This window comes from Miniopterus schreibersii (assembly GCF_964146895.1).
Source record: "Miniopterus schreibersii genome assembly, chromosome: 19".
Classification (NCBI taxonomy): Eukaryota; Metazoa; Chordata; class Mammalia; order Chiroptera; family Miniopteridae; genus Miniopterus; species Miniopterus schreibersii.
The window spans coordinates 13,234,676-13,257,174 of record NC_138119.1 but is presented as its reverse complement, the minus strand read 5'-3'; the positions used below and the strand labels follow the sequence as shown (position 1 = coordinate 13,257,174).

Sequence of the window (22,499 nt, the reverse complement as noted above, 5' to 3'; positions counted from 1 at the left end):
TCTGCCCTCCCCCTGCCCACGGCCCCGTTTCCTGTTGTTTCTCCTAAACAGAGTCAGGAAGCAGAAACACTGGTGTGTGCTGTGTTAACGGGCACTGCAGGGCTCTGGGGAGCCTGTTGCCCTGTTCAGGAAAGACTGGCTGGCTCCTACCAGCCCAGGCCCGTGTTACGAAAGCAGGCTTATTGCTGACGCACAGGGCATGGGACAGCTCAGCAGCCTCGGGAGCCCAGGACTGGATCTAGTAGGGATGGTGGGCAGCCCTGTGGCAGGTGCACGGGCCACAGGTGGCAGCTCCCTGACAGGAGGGTGAAGGTAAAAATAATAATAGCAACAAAGCGCTGAGAACAGTGCTACATGGTTTACAAAATTTATCTCATTTAATCTTTACCCTGTCCCCGATTTATTCCCATCCATCCTGTATTCATTTCCTGTTGCTGCTGTAACAAATTACCACAAACTTAGTGCCTTCAAATAACACAAGTTTACTATCTTTCAGTTCTGGAGGTCAGAAGTCTAAAATTAGTCTTACTGCCCTGACCGGTATTGCTCAGTGGTTAGAGCATCAGCCTGCGTACCGAAGGGTCATGGGTTCAATTCCTGGGCCCCACTTGGTTGAACACACTGGAAAACAGGACTCAACACTCCTCGGGTTCAAACTGTGAAATATGCATTCGGAAGACAAAAATTCACTATCTGCCTATGGAAGACTAGGTTTTCCTGTTTTGAAGAAATTCATCTGTCTCAGGGCAGACAGATGTTGATGAGTGTTTATAAGGGTGGCACTATGAGCCAGAAATGATACCGCTGGTCACCAAGGTGACAGGTGTCCATTCTGAACTGGCTCAGAGGGTTTTGCTGTCAGAAGCATCATTCAGACCCCCTGGCTGTTGGAGCAGCCTGGTCAAGCTGCTGTCCTTTCAGCTGCGGCCCTAATGTGATTATGGTAAAATGTTTGCAGTTGCCTGGAGCCTGCTGGGATGCCCTAGTAATCCACCCATGCACCTTGCTGGTGGTCACAAATGTCCCTTCTTGTTCCCAAATCACCGGAGTCTCTAGGAATCTGCCCAGGGAAGGAAGACCCTCAGGCTCACTGGTGGGTTGGGCCCAGGGAATTTCTGAGCCATTTCTCAGGCCTGGCCACAGACCAAAGCCCAATGCATTCAGCTGGGGCAGAGGCCAGGTGAAGAAAGAGAGCTCTGTCCCCCAAAACAGGCACTTCCCAGCCTTGGTGAGCCATAAGAGAGGGCAGAGCAGTGACTTGTCATGGTAAACAAGGGCCCTCAAAATACAGGCAGGAGTCCCTTCCAACAGGACAGAACGAATGCATGAAAAGTCTGGAGAACGGCGCTAAGGAGGAACCTCTGGGTGGCAGCCACAGGAAACCTGCAGGGGACACTAGGACCCTTCTCCCTCCTCGTGATATGGGCCCCGGCATACCTGTGTCAGCAGGCAGGGCCTTGGGCAAACTCGAGTTTCCTGGGCTTGAGTCTGGCTGGAGGGTTTCAGTAAATGGATCCTATTTTTTTCTGTAATTTTCTAGGTATTGTGTTTCTCCTTGTATTCTTAGGTTATAAATATTCATTGGCAGCTGGTAGTCTTCCTAAAACACGACTTTGAGCAGGTCATCCTCTATCACATATGCTCACCCTTCAGGGACTTCTAGATAAAGCTGAACCCCTGAGCCTGAACTTCAAAGCCCCACCTCTGAGGCTGGGCTCCATGCTGTCCGGGGTTGGCCCAGGACAGCTGCCCTGTGGTCCCCGAATATGGACCAATCCTACCCGTCCCCCTCCCTGCATTTATGTGAACTCTCCTCCTTCCTTGATGGGGCTCGAGCTCCTGGACACAGGGCAGTGCATGTGCTTCTCTGCGATGCGGTGAACACAGTGCCCGCTCATGCCAGCAAGCTCAGAAAGCACACATGGACCGTATGCCCCTCTCTAGCAGGAGTCAAGGGGATCTGGTACAGATCCCAGCTCTGCCTCTTATTAGCTCTAAAACCTTGGGCTAGTTGCTTAAGCCTCTCTGCCTCAGTTTCCTCATCTGTAAAACAGAATCATATCAGCTTTTTCCTCAACGGGTCGCTGTGGCCAGTAGATGAAATAATACGCAGAAAGCCCTCTGCAGAGTGATGGCACAGGGTAGGGGTTCAATACGGTAACTGCCATTAGGTTTGTTGCTCTTTTTATTTCATCCCACCCTCACTGCCAGTGCCTGCACACAGTAGGTGCTAATAATTGCAGAATCGATATACAAGTGAATGAACATTGAGCTACGGTCTTCTTCCCCCACTGGTGGATGTGGGCCCTTCCTCTTTTGGGACGCACCTGCTCGCGCCTCCCACGGAGCTGCCACGAGCATTCTCAGAGCACCTGTGAGCTGATGTGACAAACGGAGCACTGGAGGTGGAGTTTTTCACACTTGGATTACACATCCTCTTGGGGTGTCAGCTCTTCAGGCTCTTCTCGGGAACCTTTCCCAGGTCCTGCAGCTGCTGCGGGAAGCGCCAGCCGTGGAGGAAGCTGTGCCTGTGCCATCCTGTTCATTTCCTCCCCGGTTTTCTGCTGTCACTTTAGCAGGCGAGTGCACTTAAAAATAAGTGGCAAAAGTTGCACTTGTTTGAAGTGTAAGATATGTCACTCTCAGAAAGGAATTTTGTTCTTACGGTACAAAAGATAAGAAAGAGATCTCTAGTTAAATAGCCTCTTCGGCCAGCTCTTCTCTCGGGGCTGCGAGTGCGTCCTCTGTCCCTCGGGCCTGGGCTCCAGGGGAGAAGGCGAGCTGGCTGCAGAGTCGGCGCAGCCTCCGGGCGGGGCTTTCTCATTGATCTATTTTCTTCCCGGGAACGGAGCCTACAGAAGCTGCAGAGGTGCTCTCCTAATGATCATGGATAGAAAAGAACCAAAAGTGATTCTGGGGGTCTCGTGGTCTCGTGGGGCCTTAACTGTCACCGCGTGCTGACATCTTTTCGGGATGTGAAGGGCCTTCTCCCATTTTGCCAAGACAATGGTCTTCTTTAGTCAGAGGGACTTAGCGGAGAAGCAGGGCTTTCCGTGTGAAACTGAAGGGCCTCCCCTGTGTGGAGTGGGGGTCTTCCCCAGCTGCCTTCTTCTGGTCTCCCCTAGAATCTCAAAGAAAGGAGGCTGGAGGCTGGATTCCACTGGCCAGCTCTGGCCCGGGACAGCTTTGTGGAGAGAGTCTTGGTCTGTTTCCCTCTAACGGGTGGCTCCTGGTGAAGCCTGGAGTCCAGGGACTGAATTCCTAGACTGGCTGTCATCACACTGGTGCCCAGCATTGCTCTGCACAGGGATAGGTGATGTTTGCTGTCCCAGTGTGTCCTATATCCTGGCCACTTATAGCAGACCCGCTCTGGAGCTCTGCACTGGGTCCCATGACAAACCCTGGCCCTGAACACTCATCTCCTGGGTGAAGGTGAGTCAGAAACGATCCTCCCCCCCCCCCCCCCGGAGCCAACTCTGGCTCTTGTGTCTCTGTCCTGTGGCAGAGCAGCAGCTCTGTGAAGACAGAGGGAGGTACCCACGCCAGCACAGGGCCCTCAATAAATACCCAGTGGGGATTCAATAAATCCCTACCCACAATTAAATTCCCCAGAATTGTACCCGGGCCTCTCTGGTTCATTTTGTAGGTGGTTACAGAGCTGAGCATGGCACAATATATCTTCTCAAGAAAGTGAGGCTCAGCCTGGCCGGGGTGGATCAGTTGGTTGAGTGTTGTCCTGTGCACCAAAAAGTCATCGGTTCAGTTCCTGGTCAGGACATGTGCCCAGGTTACAGGTTTGGTCCCCTGTCTGGATGTGTACAGGAGGGAACACATCGACGTTTCTCTCTCTCCGTCTCCCTTCCTTTCCCTCTAAAATCAATAAAAACATATTAAAAAAGAAAAGAAAAGAAAAGTGAGGCTCAGAGGGCTTAATTAACTTGCCAAAGATCACATAGCTGTTCAGTTGAAGAGAGATCATTTGAGCCCTACTCTGCCTGACTCCAAAGTTCCAATTCTTTCCACCATCTTTGACTGTCTCCAGGAATTAGGATATCCTTGCCCTAATGTTCATGGTAATATGGCGACCATTAATATGAGCTTTAAATGACCCCATTGCCAGGCTCTCTCTGCCTTCTGTTCTAGGGGAAGGAATGAGGCGGATTATCCTGGTGGCCTTTTCACCCCCCTCTCCTGGGACTGTCCTCATTAGGAGTGAGATGACACTGTCTTAGGGCTGGCTCTTTTAGGTACTAATTTGTCCCAGGCTCCTTAGGAAGCCGGCAGAGCACTCCCTGTTTCTGGGTGCACACCAGGCTGACAGGCTTGAGCCCCAGTTCCCAAGTGCCTTTTCATTTCCTGGTTTAGTGATTGTTTCAATTCCACCAGCTCCATTTGAAAAACTCTTTCATTTATTGCAAAAGCAAACCACAGAATCAAAAAGACCGTATTCTATCTCCCAGGCGCTGCCTCATTTCCTGCCCCATGACTGACAAGTGCTCAGAAGCACCTTGCACACCTGGGCAAGTGTTTGCTGTGCGCACCAACCTGTGGGGCCATCAGGCTGGGCTGTGTGGGGGGCTCGGTCCCCCCTGGGCTCCCAGCATCAGGCATTTCCGAACCCACTGCTTTATGGGCACAGCCAGTTCTTGAATCATGGCTGTCTCCCAAACCACAAATTTGCAACCAGTTCACTATGGGCCTTTGTAGCCAGATGAATTGTAGCCTGAGAAGTCTGTGCACCTAAATTCATCCAATTAAAAATTATATCTAAACATTCATGTATGAAAGATATGAATGACCTACGGTGACCTCAGTAACTTAAGCAGAGGCTACTTAAGGAACCACACAGCTGTGGGAAATTCAGCCCTGACCACTAACTATGAAGAAATGGCCTCCCTTGTTACCCAGAAGCAGGCCCTGGGAGATGGGCAGGAAAGAGCTCTCCAGAAGGTCAGTGAACGACCTCCCCTGCCTCTTCAGAACAGGGCTGGCTGACATATGACAGGCATGCTGCTGGGGTCCCGTGAGGCCCAGAGCAGACATGACTAATCAATCCCAGCATTCTTTCTACATGAGCTCAGATGCCTTCCCAGAATCCTCACAAAGCACTCTGGGCAAGCTGACATGAGAGAAGCTCCTCTTATCTTTCCCTGGGTAGTGCCATCTCCTGCTGCACCTCAGTGCCCCATGCCCAGCTCCCACATACTGCTGCTCCTGCAACTCTGGCTCAACCACAGACAAGGCGCTTGTTCCTCGGGGCCTCAGTCCAGCTGAGGAACTTAGTAACTGAAAGGGAGACCAGACAGGCAATAGTGAAGTGAACTGAGCATGACAACTGTCACCTCCACAGTCCAAGCCTTTTCTCTTCTCAATTCCTCACTCTAAAAACTGGTATTGCCCGAAAGGCCTGATGGAGTCATTTACATGAAGGACCTAAGAGAATCTCTCCACCTGGGCATGAGCTCGTTTAAGGTAGGCTTCATTGTTTTTCATTCCTCAGGTATTTATTAAGTACCTAGTATTAAGGGCAGGCTCAGGAGAGACAACGAAGATAGAAACAGACTCAGCCTTTGCCCTCAAGTAGCCTACAGACTCAGGACAGATGAGACCTTAGATGATTGCACAAATAACTGTAAAATTGCAACTATAGTAAATACCACAAAGAGCCTAGGATGGACCCGTCGGTGGGAAGATAAATAGGCAAACTTGGCATAGAGAGAAGGGAAAAGCATCCTGAGCTGAAGGAACAGCATGCGCAAAGGCACACAGGAAGGAGAAGATGAGTGTGACAGCCAAAAGATGGACAGTGAGGCTGAAGGGAGAGGGCAAGGGGATGTGACATGCAAAGGGAAGCCATGGAGGAGGGACCCGAGCCCTTGGAGCCCTGCAGACGCTGAGAAGATGACTTGTTCTTCTGCACAGCAGGAACCCACTGGTTGCTTTCTTTTTCCCATGACCACACAGACACCCGCCCCCCCCCCCCCCTTGCTGTAAGGTGCAGAGATGGAAATCTAGGTGTGGCCTTTTCAAGGTCAGCCTCTTGCCAAGGAGCAGATATTTGGGTGCTCCTGCTCCCTGGCCCAGAGGCAAGGACAGTGCTTCACCTCCCTTGGGCCTTTGCTGTGGGCAGAAAGAGCCTGACAGTGGTGAGCTATTCAACACACCACTTTATTTGCAACTCTATGACTTTTCATTCACTGGTTTGCATGTCTGACACCTCACTTGGCACATGATTTATTACAGCTTTTAAATAGCCCTTTCTTTCTGGATTGACTGTCCACATTCATTTGGAATAAGAAGGTTGGCTTCGAGGTGTTTGTGGTGAGAACATTCCTGAGGGCAATGGTTTTGGGTTAGGGGCTTCCTGCTGTTTGTGTAGGTCCAAGGACCAAAACTCAGGGAACTCCCCTTGGTCTGGCTGGGAATGAAATTATGGGAAGGAACATACTGGAAGTCACTGGAGACCTGGCCAAAGGAGGGAGTGTGTGCAGAGAAACCTCCTTTTAGTTCTGCCAACACCTTCAAGGGTAGAAAAACATGAAACTTCTACCTGAATTATAGGCAAGGGAAGGTAGTTCATGCAAACGGACCAGAAAGGCCTTCAGGGTCCATACAGGTTTTCCCAGATGGATAGGTCCACATTCCATTTTGAAAACACTTCCCTGGGGGGGATTTCTCCATCTCTGTCTCTGAGTGTGTGTGTGTGTCTCCCCTGCTCCTCCCCCAAGGAGGCCTCTGTAACCAAAATCCCTCTTGCTATCATTAGAGCCTCTTAGGGACCAGCTAAACTGGAATAATGGAGATAACAAAACTTGCAAATTCCCTCTCCTTTAAAGAGAACTCGGTCTCATGGATATTACATGAATAAACTCATAGTTTGTTATTACCATTCTGGGATGATAATTGGGGAGCAGTTGCAGAAACCCCTGTGAAAATCTTCTGTATGCTGTATGGGGAGGGCAAGTCCCAGCAGTTTCCTGCAGAGCATTCTGGTTCCTATTGTTACCCTATATTTATAGACTGGGCTCCGCTAAGAGCCCACCTCCTTCTGTTGCTGGTTGAAAGGCTATTTAATACAGTCCTGGTAAAGGAAGAGAATTGGCATGGTTAGAGGAGCATGGCAGAAAGAGGAATAACTCATCCAGGGTGCTGCATGAGTCACCTGACCCTCTGCAAAGGGATGCCCATTAGCAACCTCAGGGCCCTTTGTTCCCTTTCAAGATTCCCACAGTGAGCATCACCATTTTACCACAATGGTGCCAGGATTTATTCTCTGGCTGTCTGCTTCCACCCACTCTCAATTCTGAACCTACAATGGTGTCACTCTCCACTGATTATGGCACAGGTGCCGCCTGCCACCCCGGCTAGGATTTTCTTGCGATCACATTGTTTCCTTTGCCTCCCCCCCGGCGCAGCGGAAGGATGCTCTTATAGACAGGATGTTACAGACAGGTTGGCAGATGAGGTGTTTGCTGAGGGGCTGGCACGATGCCCAAAGGAACGCAAGTCAGCTCTTGAAGAGGTTTGGTTCTTCCTCTTGAATTCATGCGAACAGCAGAGAAGTTAAAACAAAAGTCTCATAACCCCACTCATTGCCAAGCTGGTCACTTTCATGGCCTTATCTTTGTTTAATTCTTTTGACTTCTGCGCTCCCCGTTGGGCACAAACTTGCACCCTGATCTCCGTGGTAACCCACGGAGTCTGGCACTGCACAGGGCATGCTGTGGCCCAGTCCCAGTGAGCCTTCTGCTGACGGATGTGGCTTTCAGCGCCTGCGATATAAATGTGCAGGAGAGGTGGGCCTTGAAATGAGTGTTCAGTTTATGTACATTCAAACTATATTTCACAGGGTGGTTTCATGAGAAGGGCTAGGGAACAGGTAATGAAACTGGCCTTGGTGGTGGTGAGGGAGCCTTGTGAGATGAGCCCAGCTATTAACATCTTCCAGCAGGGCTTTGCTCACAAAATCCTGGGGTGGGGTCTCCTGGGGGCTCCGAAGCTCTGCATAGAAAATGACAGGGTAGGGAAAGGACTCAGGAGATCATTGTTCCTCCAAGAATGGCCATGCTTAAAACATCCCCATTAAGCTAACTAGTGGCTTTCCGCAGAACAATTCTTTTAAAAATATATGTTATTGGGTTTTCAAAATTATAAAAGCAACATGGGCTTGTTTAACACAGAGGTGTGTTCTAATTATCAAAGTAAAAATCAATCAGTAGTTTCCCTGACTCCCACCCCCAGCTCCCCAGAGGTACTGGCATTAACCATTTAGTGATTAACTAGAAGGCTTCACCACCTTTTGTGTGTGTGTCCACATGAAAAATATATGAACCTATATATACATATATAGGGATTGTTTTATATGTGGGTGTCTGTTTTATTTTTTTAAAAAGAGGAATCACACTATACCCATTATACTACAATTTTCTCTTTTCACTGAATACATATCACAAGCATTTTCTAAGTCAATACAAATAGATCCACTTCATTTTAAAGAACAGCCAATAATGTTCCACAGCATGAACGCCATTATTTATTCAACTGTTTTCCCACTGATGTGTATTCAGGTTGTTTCCAGGTTGGTGTGTTTTGTTTTGTTTTATTATTAGTAGTTTTTGTTAGCAGTTCTCTTTCAGTTATTTTTTGGTTTCTTTCTCTCTCTGGTGCATATGCTGCAAAAGACTATTCTGCCTTGGGAGAATCATAGAAATGCAAACAATTAAAATGTTTTTCTTTACAGTCACACCAATGTAGTTTTGTCATCTTAACTTGTCACATTTTCACATTCATTTGGGCATTCTTTCTCTCTCCCTCTCTTTCTCTCTCCCTCTCTCTCTTTCCTTCCTTTCTTTCTTTCTCTCTTTCTCTTTCCTTTCTCTGTAAATCCTCACCCAAAGATATTTTTTCCCCACTGATTTTTAGAGACAGTGGGAGGGACGAAGGGATGTGAAGGAGAAACGTTGATGTGAGAGACACCTTGATTGGTTGCCTCCTGTGCGTGCCCTGGCAGGAGCTGGGGATCAAACCTGCAACCCAGGTACGTGCCCTTGACCGGGCATCGAACCCACAACACTTCGGTCCACAACATTCTAACCACTGATCCAAACCAGCCAGGGCAGCCTGTGTTTCTTGAACACAGTGCCCAGCAGGCGTTCTGTTCAAGGAGCCCTGTGGTCCTGTGGGCGCTGGGCCCTGGGCACCCACCAGCAGGTGGACGGGTCTGCTTCAGCCGGGAGTACAAGGGCCTTAACAGCTGAGAGTGTGGACTCTGGATTTGAATCCTGTCACCACCGTTCACTTGCTGTGCGATCTTGGGGTAGTTGTTTCGTCTATAAAGCAGGGAAAATAACAGTACTTTTCTTGTGGGGTTGTTGTGAGGACTGAGAGGGTTAATGTAAAGAAAGGTGCTTTGGACCTTTCCAAGCAAGTGGGAACAACCAGTGGGCTGAAGTTGCTGTTTGCAGGGCCCCTTCCACTGGGGGTTGGGAAACACCTCTGAAGGGTGTGAACTGGTCCTTGATTGTGACCTGAAGGGCATATTAGTCAGTAGGGGAAAAGCAAACAGTCCCCACCCACCGCTAACACCTGGTCCTGACCTGGCTCTTCAGCACCCCACATTGTCACTAGGTCCAGAAACCGCCTCATTTTTAGTTGCAAAAACACCCTCTGAGCCAGAGTTAAAGGACCCCTCTCCAGCGGCACACAGGTTGGAGTTACAGCAGGTCAGGGGTCACACTATTACTCCACAAACATTCAGCAGGATCCATCATGTGTCAAAACGAAATAGAAACCTACCAGAAACTTCCTGTTGAGAAAACGATTCTTCTCACCCACGACTTAGCAGGTGTCCAGAAACCTTCTAACTCCCCGATCTGCCAAGGCACGTAGAGACCCAGAAACACCCACTGGCCTGGCCCGAGGTGGGCAGACACTCAGGGTTGGCCCACCAAGCCCACTTTGCACAGCCTGGGACCTGGACACAGTGGCCAAGACTGTGGACTTTGGAACGTGTCTTCCCTGGCTTTAGAGCCTAGGTCTGCCCTTATTAGTTACCTGACCTTTAGCAAAGAACTTAATCTCTCTGAGGCTCAGTTTCCCTATCTGTATAACGGGAATAATAATACCTGTCTCAGAGCCCTGATTAGGACTAAATGAGACAATGCCTGCAAAGCACACAGCACGGCCCGGTGCCTGTGAGGCTGCAATCCCTCCTGCCTGATGGAGAGGCCACCCTGCTCCCTCCCCACCTCCCCTGAAATTGGTCACTCCAGACCTCTGGTCATCCAGCCACTATTTGAAGATTGGCTCTGGGACGGCACGGGGACAGGGGAATCCCCAAGGAGACACGTAACCCTATCTGGGGTTGGGAAGAGGCCAGCTACGATGTGTGGAAAGGAGATGCTTGATCTGGAGCTTCAAGGAGAACGAGCTCCCTGGGAAGAAGTTGGGAAGAGAGAACAGCTCGTGCAAAGGCCAATGGACAGAAGTTCAGGGATCACAAGGTTCAGGGAAGGGCCCTTTTGCCAAGAACAATGAGGAGGAGGTTGGCCTTGATTCTGAATGCTCTGGGAGGCCCTGAATGGCTCTAAGAAGGGAAGCGACATGGTTTGGTTTGCATTTTAGCAGCAGAGTGGAAGATGGATGTTATGATACCTGGGTGTGGCCACTGTAACCCAAGTGTTTGAAGTGTCACCCTGCCCTTACTGCTTCAGATAGAATTGGGCATGAACTCTCACCCCACACAAGGAGGGGACCCCTGTCTCTCCACAGGTGTCTGGGAGCTCTTGGGAGCTTCCATTTCTCTCTTGGCAGCTTCTCTGATGAGTTGGCAAACTCTTGCTTCTGCTGAATTCTCCAACCCCATCTGTACATAGTGACCTCTGTGGGCACCTGCTCACCTCCTGGTCCCTTCATCCCCATAGGACCCATGATCAGGGCCTTTGGGTTAGGTGACTTTCTGTGGGTGGAGAGCAAGGGGAAGGGGTGATGTTGCTGATGGCACAACAAGCAACATGGCATTGAACTTTGCATACTCTTGTCCTTGAAAGTCTCAACACTGTTCTGCTGCTACTGAGTGGGCTCAGCCCTCCCTCCTGTCTCAGGACTGGCCCAGGTGCTCCTCAGTCATTTCCCCTCTCCTGTCCCCAACCTCCAATGTTCCTGTTCATTTCTAGAGCAGACAAATGAAGCCCTGTGTTGGTCTCCTCTGACCACACCCTGACTTCGCCCCAAAGGAACCTTGTTCGTTAGCAAACATGCTTAGGTATGTAGGTGGCTCCTAAGCAGAGATGGTTCCTTCCCCAGTGGGAAATCCGCCACCAGATCTACCCCAAGGGGGTAAGACAGGGAGGGTGGGGAAGGTGGTACATGGATAACCCATCTGTGAAAATGAAGGCAGGTGCCTTAGCTCCACAAACAGACCAATCTGGATTGCTAATCACAATGCGGAAGAGACCCAGCCTATTTTAATTGTGTATTGATTCTGTGGTCAGTGAAGACTCTTCTGAGAAATGAACATTTTGAGGAGTGAGCTTGAGGTTTTTTTTAGAATAAAACCAAGTAAATTCCAAACTGGCTCGTCCCCAGCAGATGGTCCTGCTTGGCAGTGAAAGGACGTGGGGCCTGGGAGTGCACTGGATGCTGCGGGGCCCTGGGAAATGGATCTAACCTCTCTGCATTTTAGTTTCTTTGTTCGAAAAAATGGGAATATCACTTCCTTCCAGGCAGGTTTGAAGGTTTCAGTGAGACAGGATGTGCAAAATCACCTGGCTTGGCTGTAGTTGGGCTTTGGGGTAATTTTGACACATGAGGACTCTACTGTGGACTGAATTGTGTCCCACCCCAATGTGACATATTTGGAGAAAGGATCTTCAGGAGGTAATTAAGATTAAATAATATCACAAGAATGGCCTAATCTGGTAGGACTGTGGCGTTACAGGAAGAGAGAGTGAGATCTCTGCCATGGGAAGACACAGTGGAAAGGGACTTGCCCAAGCGTAGAGGGTCAGTGGCAGAATCCTGTACCCCAGTGGCACCGTGGTCAGGGATCAAGAAATTCTTGTCATGTGAGAGAAAAATACTGACTTCCTCAAATGCTATAACTTGGCTTTCATTCTCTAAGAACTGGGGACAGGAAAGGATCTGTGGTCACCACTGGTCTCTGGCTGTCCCAAACAAACTTCAGACTCAAAACTCCCAGTGGGTTCTCATGCACACTGGCAGGAGACCGCAGGTGAACTGTGCCAGGGACACGCAGGAGAACCCTGGCCTGGCCAGGCCAAAGAGTCACTGCGGGATATTACACGGGGCCAAGTGCCATTTGGCTCACTGCATTCCAGCAGTTTCAGATGGGGAGGATTTCTTCTTAGAAAGACACAGAGCTGGCTAGGATGGACCCCAGGCCTCTGAGTAGCCTTTTTTCTGACAGCCCACCTACTTGCTCGCCTCTTTAGAGGTACCTTTTTCTACCTTTGCCTCCCTCCCCTTTTCCTAAGCTAGTTCCGTGCTACATTTGCTAACTGGAAATTTTATATTAACCATCACTGCAAACCCAGGAGTTCAGTTCATCACTGGCAATCAGCTCTTGTCCTTGGGGAAACCTAATTAGGTATTACAGGGCTTTTGATATCGTTTCCATGGAAACCCCTGTAGTAATGGTGTACATGCAGAATACATGCTCCAGAGAGTTTGAAAAAATAAATATATTACTACTGGATTTCAAGAAAATCTTTAATTTTTTCCTTTTGCTTTTTTTCTGCGTGTGTGTGTGTATTTTAATGATGGAAATTTTCCCTGGAGTTGCTCTCTCACAGAGAATAGAGAACCCAAAAGGCCTTTTCCATTTTCTCTCCTGTAATTTAAAAAAATTCAATGTTGCACAAGAATGAAAGTTTTTCAAATTGGTCAGAACGTCTAAGCAGGAGCTCCCCTAACAGCTGAGCACATTTTAATTAAAGAAGTTGCTTAAATAAAGAAGCTGAAAGGCCTCAGCCTTTCAAAACAGAATGGGGAAAACTAGTGAATCCGATGAATCAGCTCCGAACTTACTGGGAAAGGGGTGGGAGAAAAGGCAGGTTTCCCATGTGCTTCCTAGGAAAATGCAAGGGCTCCTATGGGCCTGGTGCTCAGCCCTCTGTCACGTTGACACTGGAGGCTCCGGGATAGTTGTCTCCCTGTCATGACAGCCTGTCCTGGGCCCTGAAGCTAACACATAGTGGGCTCTAGAAATTCCACTTGAACTGACCCATCTCTTTTTTTCAATCTTTAGTGATTTCAGAGAGAGGAAGGGAGAGGGAGAGAGATAGAAACATCAACGATGAGAGAGAGTCATTGATTGGCTGCCTCCTGCATGTCCCCTGCTGGGGATCGAGCTCACAACTGGGCATGTGCCCTGACCAGGAATTGAACCTTGATCTCCTGGATCCTAGGTTGATGCTCAACCACTGAGCCACGCTGGCCAGCCTGAACTGACCTGTCTTGGGGTGACGAGATGGCCCTTCAGAGTTGGCCCCCATGGGGAACTGTGAGAAACTCTAAAAGGAAAGCATACAGATCTGGTCTGGCTGAGGTGGAGGTGTAGATAGGTGGGCCCAGCAGACTTTACAGAGAGAGAGGAGAGAGAGAGTGCACCTGTTATGCACCCGTGTGCCACAGCCAAAATTCCAGGGTTTCTGGAGAACCCTTAAATAGCTGAAGTTGTTTCTTTGATACCTCTAATTGGCCATTCAAGGATGGAATGCCCACGACTGACCTCTTTGCTAGCTGCCAGCTAATCAATTTACTCCCAGAATTTCTCAACAAGATTCACTGTTCCTTCACTCCCTGCAGTTTTCTCACCCGCACACCCAGTGAGTTCTGCTCTGCCTTTGTTCCTTGGTCCAGTCTACCAACTGACTTCCTCATGTGAGAAACACTTTGCATGCAAAATCATTAAGTGGCTCGAAAAGTAACTTTTTGAATCCGCTGACTTACTCTTTGATATACAGAATCATGTGGCCACCGGGCGGGGGAAGCTGGCCTGCCTGTTGACCGTGACCTCCTCCCACCCAGCTACTGGAGAAAGACTGGCCAGCCCCAGCTGGTGGGCTGTGGGGGTGAGGGGTGAAGGTGGGAGTTCCTTCTAGAGGCTGTGGCATGAGAAGCTACAAGGGCAATGTTGGTTGGGCAAATTACCTGAGTCTCCTAAGACACGTGCTAATACGTAAGTGCATGAGCTAGTTTTGTTATGCGTTAGTGTGTGTGTGTGGGGGGGTTGTTTTTGTTTTTTGGTTGTTGTTTTTTTTAATTCTCACCTGAGGACATGCTTAGAGAGAGAGAGAGAGAGAGAAAACGTTGATGTGAGAGAGAAACATCAATAGGTTGGCTTCCATACACTCCCCAGCTGGGGATCAAACCCTCAACCCAGGTATGTGCCCTGACCAGGAATCGAACCAGCAACCTTAGGTGCTGTTAAGCATTAGTTTTGTTGCATAAGAAAGTACCCTGAAAATTAATGGCTTAGAACAATAGTCATTTAGCTCATGATGTGGGCCAGCCACCTGGGCGGGCTCAGCTCGGTAATTCCTGTCGGTCTCACCCGGGTGCGCTCTGTCACGCACCTAGTCGGAGATGGCCTCCCTCTCCGCATGCCTACCTATAAATTGGGCCACGTGTCTACGGCAAGCTCCACAGCAGTGACATTTTTCAAACTTCTGCTACATCACATTTTCTAATGTCCCATTGGCCAAAACAAGGCACGTGGCTGAGTTCAGGTTCAAGGGATTGAGAAATACACTGTGGTCTTGCTAGAAGAGGCACAGTCACATGGGGAGCAAACAGGACGGGAGGAACCTGTGGCCGTCTAGATGAGCTGCCGCACCAGGTCTGTCTGCACAGGCCTGCCAGGCGCCACCGAAACCCCCTCCTGCCCAGAAAGCCTCCGGAGATGGGCCTAATGGTGCCTCCCGTGCTAGAGCGCCTTGAAATTGCCAGCTGGCTCATGGGGTGTGAGTCTGATTCATATTTATATCACCACAGGGTCCTCACCTAGCTGGTTCTTTTTTATTGAAGTGTAATTGATAAATAAAATTGTATATATTTAAAGTGTACAATGTGATAATTTCATATATGTACACACTGTGCAGCAATCGCCACAACCAAGTTAATGAACACACCCATCACTTCACATCATTGCCTTTTTTGTAAGTGTGAGAACACTCAAGATGTACTCTCAGCAAATTTCAGGTACTAGTGGGTTCTTACTAATTGCTTTTATTGAATTGAGTCGAGTTGAATTGAATTGAGTTGGTTCTCCTTTCTAATTACGAGCTCCTTGAAGGCAAGTTTGGAATTGCTCTAGCACATAAAATCTCCTTCCCACCGGCAGACCAAAATCCTACAGGCTCTCAGTTAAGTGGCAGGAGGATTAGGTCTGGAGCCAGCTCTGCTCAGGGCACTATCTGGGGAAAGTGTGGCACTTGCAGGATACCATAGGCCCTGGCACTGAAGCATCTTCAGGCTGACCATCCCCACATGAATGAAATCACTGTTTTAGCCTTAGGAGGCAGAAAGACTCAGAAACTTGGAGGATGTGGCTCTTCTTTCCCACCCAGGGAAGCGAGCATGCAAGGGGCAAATCTCAGCCAGGTCAGGAGGAACCTCGTTTGCCAGCCCCAGGCCTCTGAGACTTCTGCTCCGTGATAGCCCAGAACATGCCAGATCCTGTCCACATCACCTCAATACTCTTCCAAAATTCATCAGGGCAAACAGTTGGGCTGCTCTAGAACCAGGGCTGGGAGGGTGGCTGAGACCAAATGTAGGGGACAGGCCTTTTTTGGAGCTGCTTGCACAGCCCCCCTCACTGCTCTGGTGCAGTGCTGCTCAAACTTCTGGTTCTAAACTCCAGAACTTCCTAAGGCTTGAAGATCACCTGGGACAACTTATTCCAGATTGGACCACTCTTTGGGACTAGGAAGGTGTCCTTCCCATGGCATAAGCTGAATCATCAGGGACTTAACTGGTCACAGGCTTAGGAATGAGTTTCCTTTATATGACACAGTCATGTTCACTGCTTTACTCGCTAGAATTCTACCAACTGCCCACTGTGTGCCAGGCACAGTCTCAGGCATTGGAGCAAGGCGAGGTGAGCCAGGCATGGGTCCTGTCTCCAGAGAGCACACGTGCCCCGAAAACATACATGAGGTGGGAGGCACCAAGTCAGAGGGCTGCATAAGACTACAGAGTTATTGCCCTGGCCAGTGTGGCTCAGTTGGTTGGAGCGTTGTCCCATACACCAAAAGGTGGCAGGTTCAATTCCTGGTCAGGGCACATACCTAGGTTGCGGGTTCAATCCCTGGTCAGGCATGTACAGGAGGCAACCAGTCGATGTGTCTCTCTCACATCGATGTTTTTCTCTCTCTTTTCCCCTTCTCCTCTTTCTAAAATCAATAAGCATATCCTTAGGTGAGGATTTAAAAAAAAAAAATGCTACAGAGCAGAAGACACCGCATCGAATCCATCCCTCATTCCTCAGAGCAGGAAACTGAGCCCAAGAGAGGGAGCTGACATCTAGAGACACACAGTAAGTGGTAGTTATTAGTTCACTAATCAAGCATTTATTGAGCACCTACTATATAGTAAGATCTGAGCTGGGCACTGGAGATCCCACAGGGAACAAGGCAGACACAGTCCCTGTCCTTTTGGAGGTTCAACTATGACTGGTGAGTCCTAATCCAGTTGCACTTTAGAATCAGCTGGGGAGCTTTAAAAAAACCCCAAAACAATGCCAGGGCCTTATGCCCAGAGACCCAGATTTGCTTGGTCTGGGTGGCCTAGACATGTGTATTTTAAACAAGTTCTCCAAGGGATTCTAATGTGCAGCCAGGCTGAGAACCACTGCTCTAGGGGGAGAGACAGACAAAAACCAAGTAAACATGAATATATTCACAACTGAGATTTGTGATCTGTAAGGAAGGAACAGGATGAGTGAGGATACAGCAGGGTGGGGTGTCTGTTATCTGATATGCTTAGAGGGCTGTGCTTCCAAGGGTCAGATGGAGCAGGCACAGGCTGTTCTCATATGGGACAGCAATAGAATCTTCTGGGACATATTGCCCACCCTGCAGATCCACAAATCCCTGCACAGGAGCCCTATTGAACAGAGGCTCTCAATCCACAACATAAAATGGCTCTCTGCCCTTCATACACCCCCAACCCCCACCCAAAACACCCGCCCCACTGTTTATGAATTGTCCCCAGGCCCGCAGCTTAATAATCCTTCACATTTTTAGAGTAGTTAGTAAAGCACATTCCCTCTTACTATCTGTAATATGGGATCCTAATGCTAATCCCATGAGTGCACATGGTCAAGTTAATAGTTCCATGATAGAGATGAGGAAAGAGGCCCAGAGAAGTGGTGTGACCCACCTAAGATCACACAGCTTATGTGTGAGACCTCAGTCTAGCTCCCCAGCCTCTAGCTCCACTCTGCATGTTGCCCCCACCCACAGTGCACCAGGAAACTGAAGCAGACGCAGGACACCCGAGAGGCAGTGGCACTGCCACCCTGGTCCAGAACTTTCTGCCAGGTTGGGCAGTGGCGATGCGTCGGATGCCATACAATCTCGTTCCCCAGCAGGGACTCATAGGAATCTGTGACTCGTTGCTTTAGTTCCTGCCCAGAGTGAACCCAGTTACTATAGTAACCTGATGCAATTCTTTATTATAGATAGGGAGGGTGGTTTTCATTTTGTATTTGAAGAGTTTGTCCAGCCAGTCACGCTGCCATGGCTTGGCCTGTTGGTGGCAGTTAGGAGCAGAGGGAACCCAGGAGAGCCATTAGGTCTTTTCTGTTTCCATAGATGATGGAAAGCTGTGTCTGGAAACACCCAGGCTTAGCTGCACTGGGGAAGGAGGGTGGGGGAGGCTAGTCTGGGTGTGTTGGGTACCCTCTCCTGTTTAGAGATCCCACCTTCCTAATTAGAGCCACCTAAGCAGAGGTCAGCCCCTCAGCCAGTTGCTCCCATAGTTCCCCTCCATGCTCCTCAGGCTCAGAGCTGTTTTGTTCAACCCTGAGTCCTCCTGGTGGACCTCCTTGAGAGCAGAGTCTGGGCCCTTCCCCACCTGTGAACCCCAGCACAAGTCCAGGCTGGGCACACAGTAGGTGCTCAGTGAATGCTTGTTTCAAGCGGCTCTGCCCTTCCTCCTGGCAGGACAGCAGGCATCTCAGTTTCATGGAAGGTTAGGGCTTAGGAGCTTAGATGTCACTGAGTCCAGCCCTTATTTTATAGAAAGACTGAGACCCCACCCATTAGTAATGCTAAAAATAATAATAGCTAATCCTTAAAGAGCGTTTGCTGGGTGCTAGGCAGGGTTCTATGTGCTTTGTATAAAAAGTCCATCGCAGGCTCACAGTGACAGCTACAGGTATTATCGTTCCCAGATGAGCAAACCAAGGCACAGAGAGGTGCTCAGAGGTGCCCAAGATCACAGAGCTAGTGAGCCTTAGGATCAGGGTCCAGACCCAGGCAATTCCTCCCCAGGGCCCACACCATTGACACCCGCTGCTCCCTGTGAGAACAAAGCAGACACTGGCGGGTCCCTCCTCGGCCTGGGCCGAGGAGCCTGCATCCCCTGGCTCACAAGGAAAACATAACTTTTCACCTCCAGGTTCCCCTCCAGGGCTTAGTTCAGGGCCTGGCAGGAGCTTAGGGACCTGCTTTTAGTACAAATGAGCTTTTCTTCCTCCTTCTCTTGAAATAGCCAGTCTGGGGGCACCTTTGAGCAGGAAGGACCTGGGGGAGCAATTTACAGAAATGGAGGCCCCAAGGGTGAACATCTCAGCCAGGTCTCCCCACTCCCGCCCAGGGCGCTCACCACACAAGCCAGGGCTCCAGACATCCCGAGGTGGGTCCCCTGCGCCGTCGGGCCTCGGGCACTGTGGGTTGTGTCCCGGCCACGCTAACCGGCTGCCTCCCCGCTCCCCGCAGCTCTTTGTGATCGACAACGGTGCGGACGACTGGCGGATAGCCATGACCTACGAGCGCATCCTCTACATCAGCCTGGAGATGCTGGTGTGCGCCATCCACCCCATCCCCGGCGAGTACAAGTTCTTCTGGACGGCGCGCCTGGCCTTCTCCTACACGCCGTCGCGGGCCGAGGCCGACGTGGACATCATCCTGTCCATCCCCATGTTCCTGCGCCTGTACCTGATCGCGCGGGTCATGCTGCTGCACAGCAAGCTCTTCACGGACGCCTCGTCCCGCAGCATCGGCGCCCTCAACAAGATCAACTTCAACACCCGCTTTGTCATGAAGACCCTCATGACCATCTGCCCCGGCACGGTGCTGCTGGTGTTCAGCATCTCGCTGTGGATCATCGCCGCCTGGACCGTCCGCGTCTGTGAAAGGTATTCCTGCGGTGCCCTGATCCACGCAGCCCACGATTCCCCAGCGCAGAGCCCGCACGGGGAGGGGGGGAGGAGGAGCGGGGTGCCAGGATGTGTTCGCCTGATGGAGATGGGCACCTACCCCAAACCTCATAGGAGAAAATGGGAAGGGGGAGGGCCCCTAGGCTGAAGATGAGCTCCAGCGTGGAAGCGTAACCAAGGTAAGCTGGGGAAAGTGCATGTCTAGTATTGCTCACTGTCTGCTCCCTCTCTGTAAACCAAAATATATCAACACCTTCTGGTCACATCCTTAACCGTTCTCAGGCGTAACACTGCAGGTTTTGAATGATCTCTTCTTGTTGGAGATGAATTATACTCACTACCATTTTAAAGGCTCTGAGAAGTCCTACAGTAATGACACTGGTTTGATTTTGTTTAGTCCAGATTTTCTCAAAAGTATTTGCTCACAGACCCTTTTCAACGTATAACACTATTGATGCCTCACTACTCAAAGTAGCATGTGCTTGGGTTCCAACCCCAAACTCTTCGTGGTATTCTTAGCTGAGCAACATCGTGCTAGTCACTGGGCCTCAGTTTTCTCATCTGCAAGCTGGGGATAATAATGCCTACTTCACAGAATCTGTTGACAGAGCTAAACAAGATAGTGTATGTGACCTGTACACTGAAGTACAATATAGTGAGAGTTAATAATAATAATGAATTCCTGATAACTCAGGAATTTCGTGGCTGCCTTTCTAAAATTAGAGCAGATTCCTGCCATATGTTCCAGTTTTCCTTTCTAAGTGATTGAAGCTGAGTCTTCTAACAATAACAATAATTGAATTTGCACAGCCTGTTAAGGTGCTTGAAATCTTCCCTGTCCTCAGATCACCCCTGTTTGGCATGTACGGTCACCCCAGTTTTCAGATGAGCAGCTGGGCTGAACATGGGGTAAAGTACCTGCAAGCGCAATTTCATTGTCTATTGAATGTGTAACAAGCACAAGTGACTATTTTTTTACTGGGAAATAAGCGTGCTTCCAAGAGCATACTTTGCAAAGTACTCTCTTGCACTTTGTTTGGCATTGAACGGCTCTGCAAGGCCTCTGTCCACAGACACGACTGACACGCCCCGGCTGAAGTCCAAAGGCACAGAGAAACAGTGAGCAAATCAGAAGTTCACCCAAAGTTTTCCTTTCTCTTATGAAACAGCCCCTCGACCAAAAGGCTTCTGCTTAGCTCTAACATGAGGTATATTCAAGCCACAGTAGGTGTTTTCACTGCTCCTGCTTTTCGGGAGTTTAGCCTGAGCCAGTTCTATGTGAGATGCTTCCTACATGTTATCTCCATTTGCCCCCACAATAGACCTATGACACAGGTAGCATGACTGTCCCCATTTTAGAGTTGAGGAAACAGATAAAAAGGCACTAGCCCGAGGTCACAGCTGGTAGTGTGAAGCCAAGACTTGAACTTGATTTTGAGTCTGAACTTCATATTTATCTCACCACCCCAGGCCGAATCCTGCACTTACAGGGAAACTATGGCCTAGACTCTCCTGGCCACTTTCCCCATCGGAGGGTGTCAAAGCCACTGTGACTGCACATAAATCCCAGTCTTGCAGTTTTGTCTGCCTCTGATGTCTATGTTCTTAACCATTTTATTACACTGTCTTCAGGGCTGACTTCATGTTAAATTCAAACAGATCCAAGTGTAGTGGATACCGTGGTGCATCCCCCAGATGCCCCCTCTAGGTCCAGGCTCTCAGTCCCTCAGCTAGGGTGGTCTGCTGTGGCCGAGCCCTCTCCCAGAATTGCCCTGGCTGAAGGGAGAGCCTCAGCCAAGTTCAAGCTCCCTGCCCAGGGCAGCAAGCATACCGTGGCTCGTCAGTGCAGGAGGTTAAAGGCTCAGCCCTTCACCTTCAGCAGGACAACTCTGCAGGCCACCCAGGCTCCAGGGCTCCCTGAGGGAATCACCAGAGGCCCCCGTTGTGACTGCACCTCATTTCCTCTTCTCTCTCCACCCAATCCTGCTTCCCTCTCTCTCCACCGGTGTGAATCCTCAGCACAGCCCCAACAAATTTCTTGCACCCCAATCTCAGAGTCTCAGAGACTCTTTCCCAGGAACCTGACCTATAGAAAATGTGTGTGAATCAGTATGTTTTTTCTTTTAAATATGTTTTATTGATTTCAGAGAGAGGAAGGGAGAGGGAGAGAGAGAAACACCAATGATGAGAGAGTCATCTACTGGCTGCCTCCTGCATACCCCCTAATGGGGATCAAGCCTGCAACAGGAATAGAACTGTGACCTCCAGATTCATAGGCCGATGCTCAACCACTGAGCCACACTGGCTGGGCAGTATGTTTTTTCTGAATCAGGCAACATGCTTCTCTTAAAAAGACCAAGCAATTTCTTTTAGCATCAAGCTTAAATGACCACTGTCCTTTCCCAATGTAAAGAATAGCAAGATTGGCAGAAGCCTCGAGACAGGAATTTATCAATCCAAGACTGGACAGAGCCTGGAAGAGGGGCTATTTTGGGGAGACCGGGGTGGGAGAGTGAGGTTGACAAGATGACTGTGATCTCTCTCAGCTTGACCTGATAATGATGCTGTCACCTTAGACAGCGGAGAGGGTAAATGACTTGCTCAAGGTCACAGAGCAGACTGCCAGGCTCTAGGAAAACTCCTGCCTGACACCCAGAGCAGGGCTTGTTCGCATTCCAGGTGGCTTCCGTCAGCCTAGCCTTCACTCTGGTTGTATACACACTCTTCTGAAGTTGCTATGGAAATCCCACTTCGGCAAGATGCATTCTGAAAGACATTTCTCATGTCTTGGGCTGGCTTTTATGTGACGGTAAAGGTTTTTCACGTTTCCTCCCTCCACGTAGGGAGGGGGAGTTAGTACTTCTCCGGAACAGCCTGCTGCTGGGAGGGCAGGAGCCGGTTGCTGGGAGGGCGGCGACAACAGCAGGCTTGTTTTCCTTGGCCCCCAGTGAGGCATTACATCAGGGGCTCCGAGGCCTGGCAGTTGTGGCGCTCTGGGATTCTCCTGGCTGCCTGCCCGCCTCCCACAGGCCGCCCAGGGCCTATCCGAGGAACCTCCTCATTAACCACTGTCACCCGCTGAGCAGCCTCCCCG

General features: G+C 49.8%; 1 protein-coding gene across 3 annotated transcripts in view; it reads left to right on the top strand.

Annotated features, from left to right (window-relative positions):
• KCNN3 (potassium calcium-activated channel subfamily N member 3) overlaps positions 1-22,499 on the top strand; it is a 125,475-nt gene that overhangs the window by 54,791 nt on the left and 48,185 nt on the right. For all 3 annotated transcript variants that reach the window (XM_081120996.1, XM_081120997.1, XM_081120998.1), the window contains exon 3: positions 18,966-19,384. In XM_081120996.1, the coding sequence (XP_080977122.1) occupies positions 18,966-19,384 (419 nt within the window). The remainder of the gene's footprint in view (positions 1-18,965; positions 19,385-22,499) is intronic.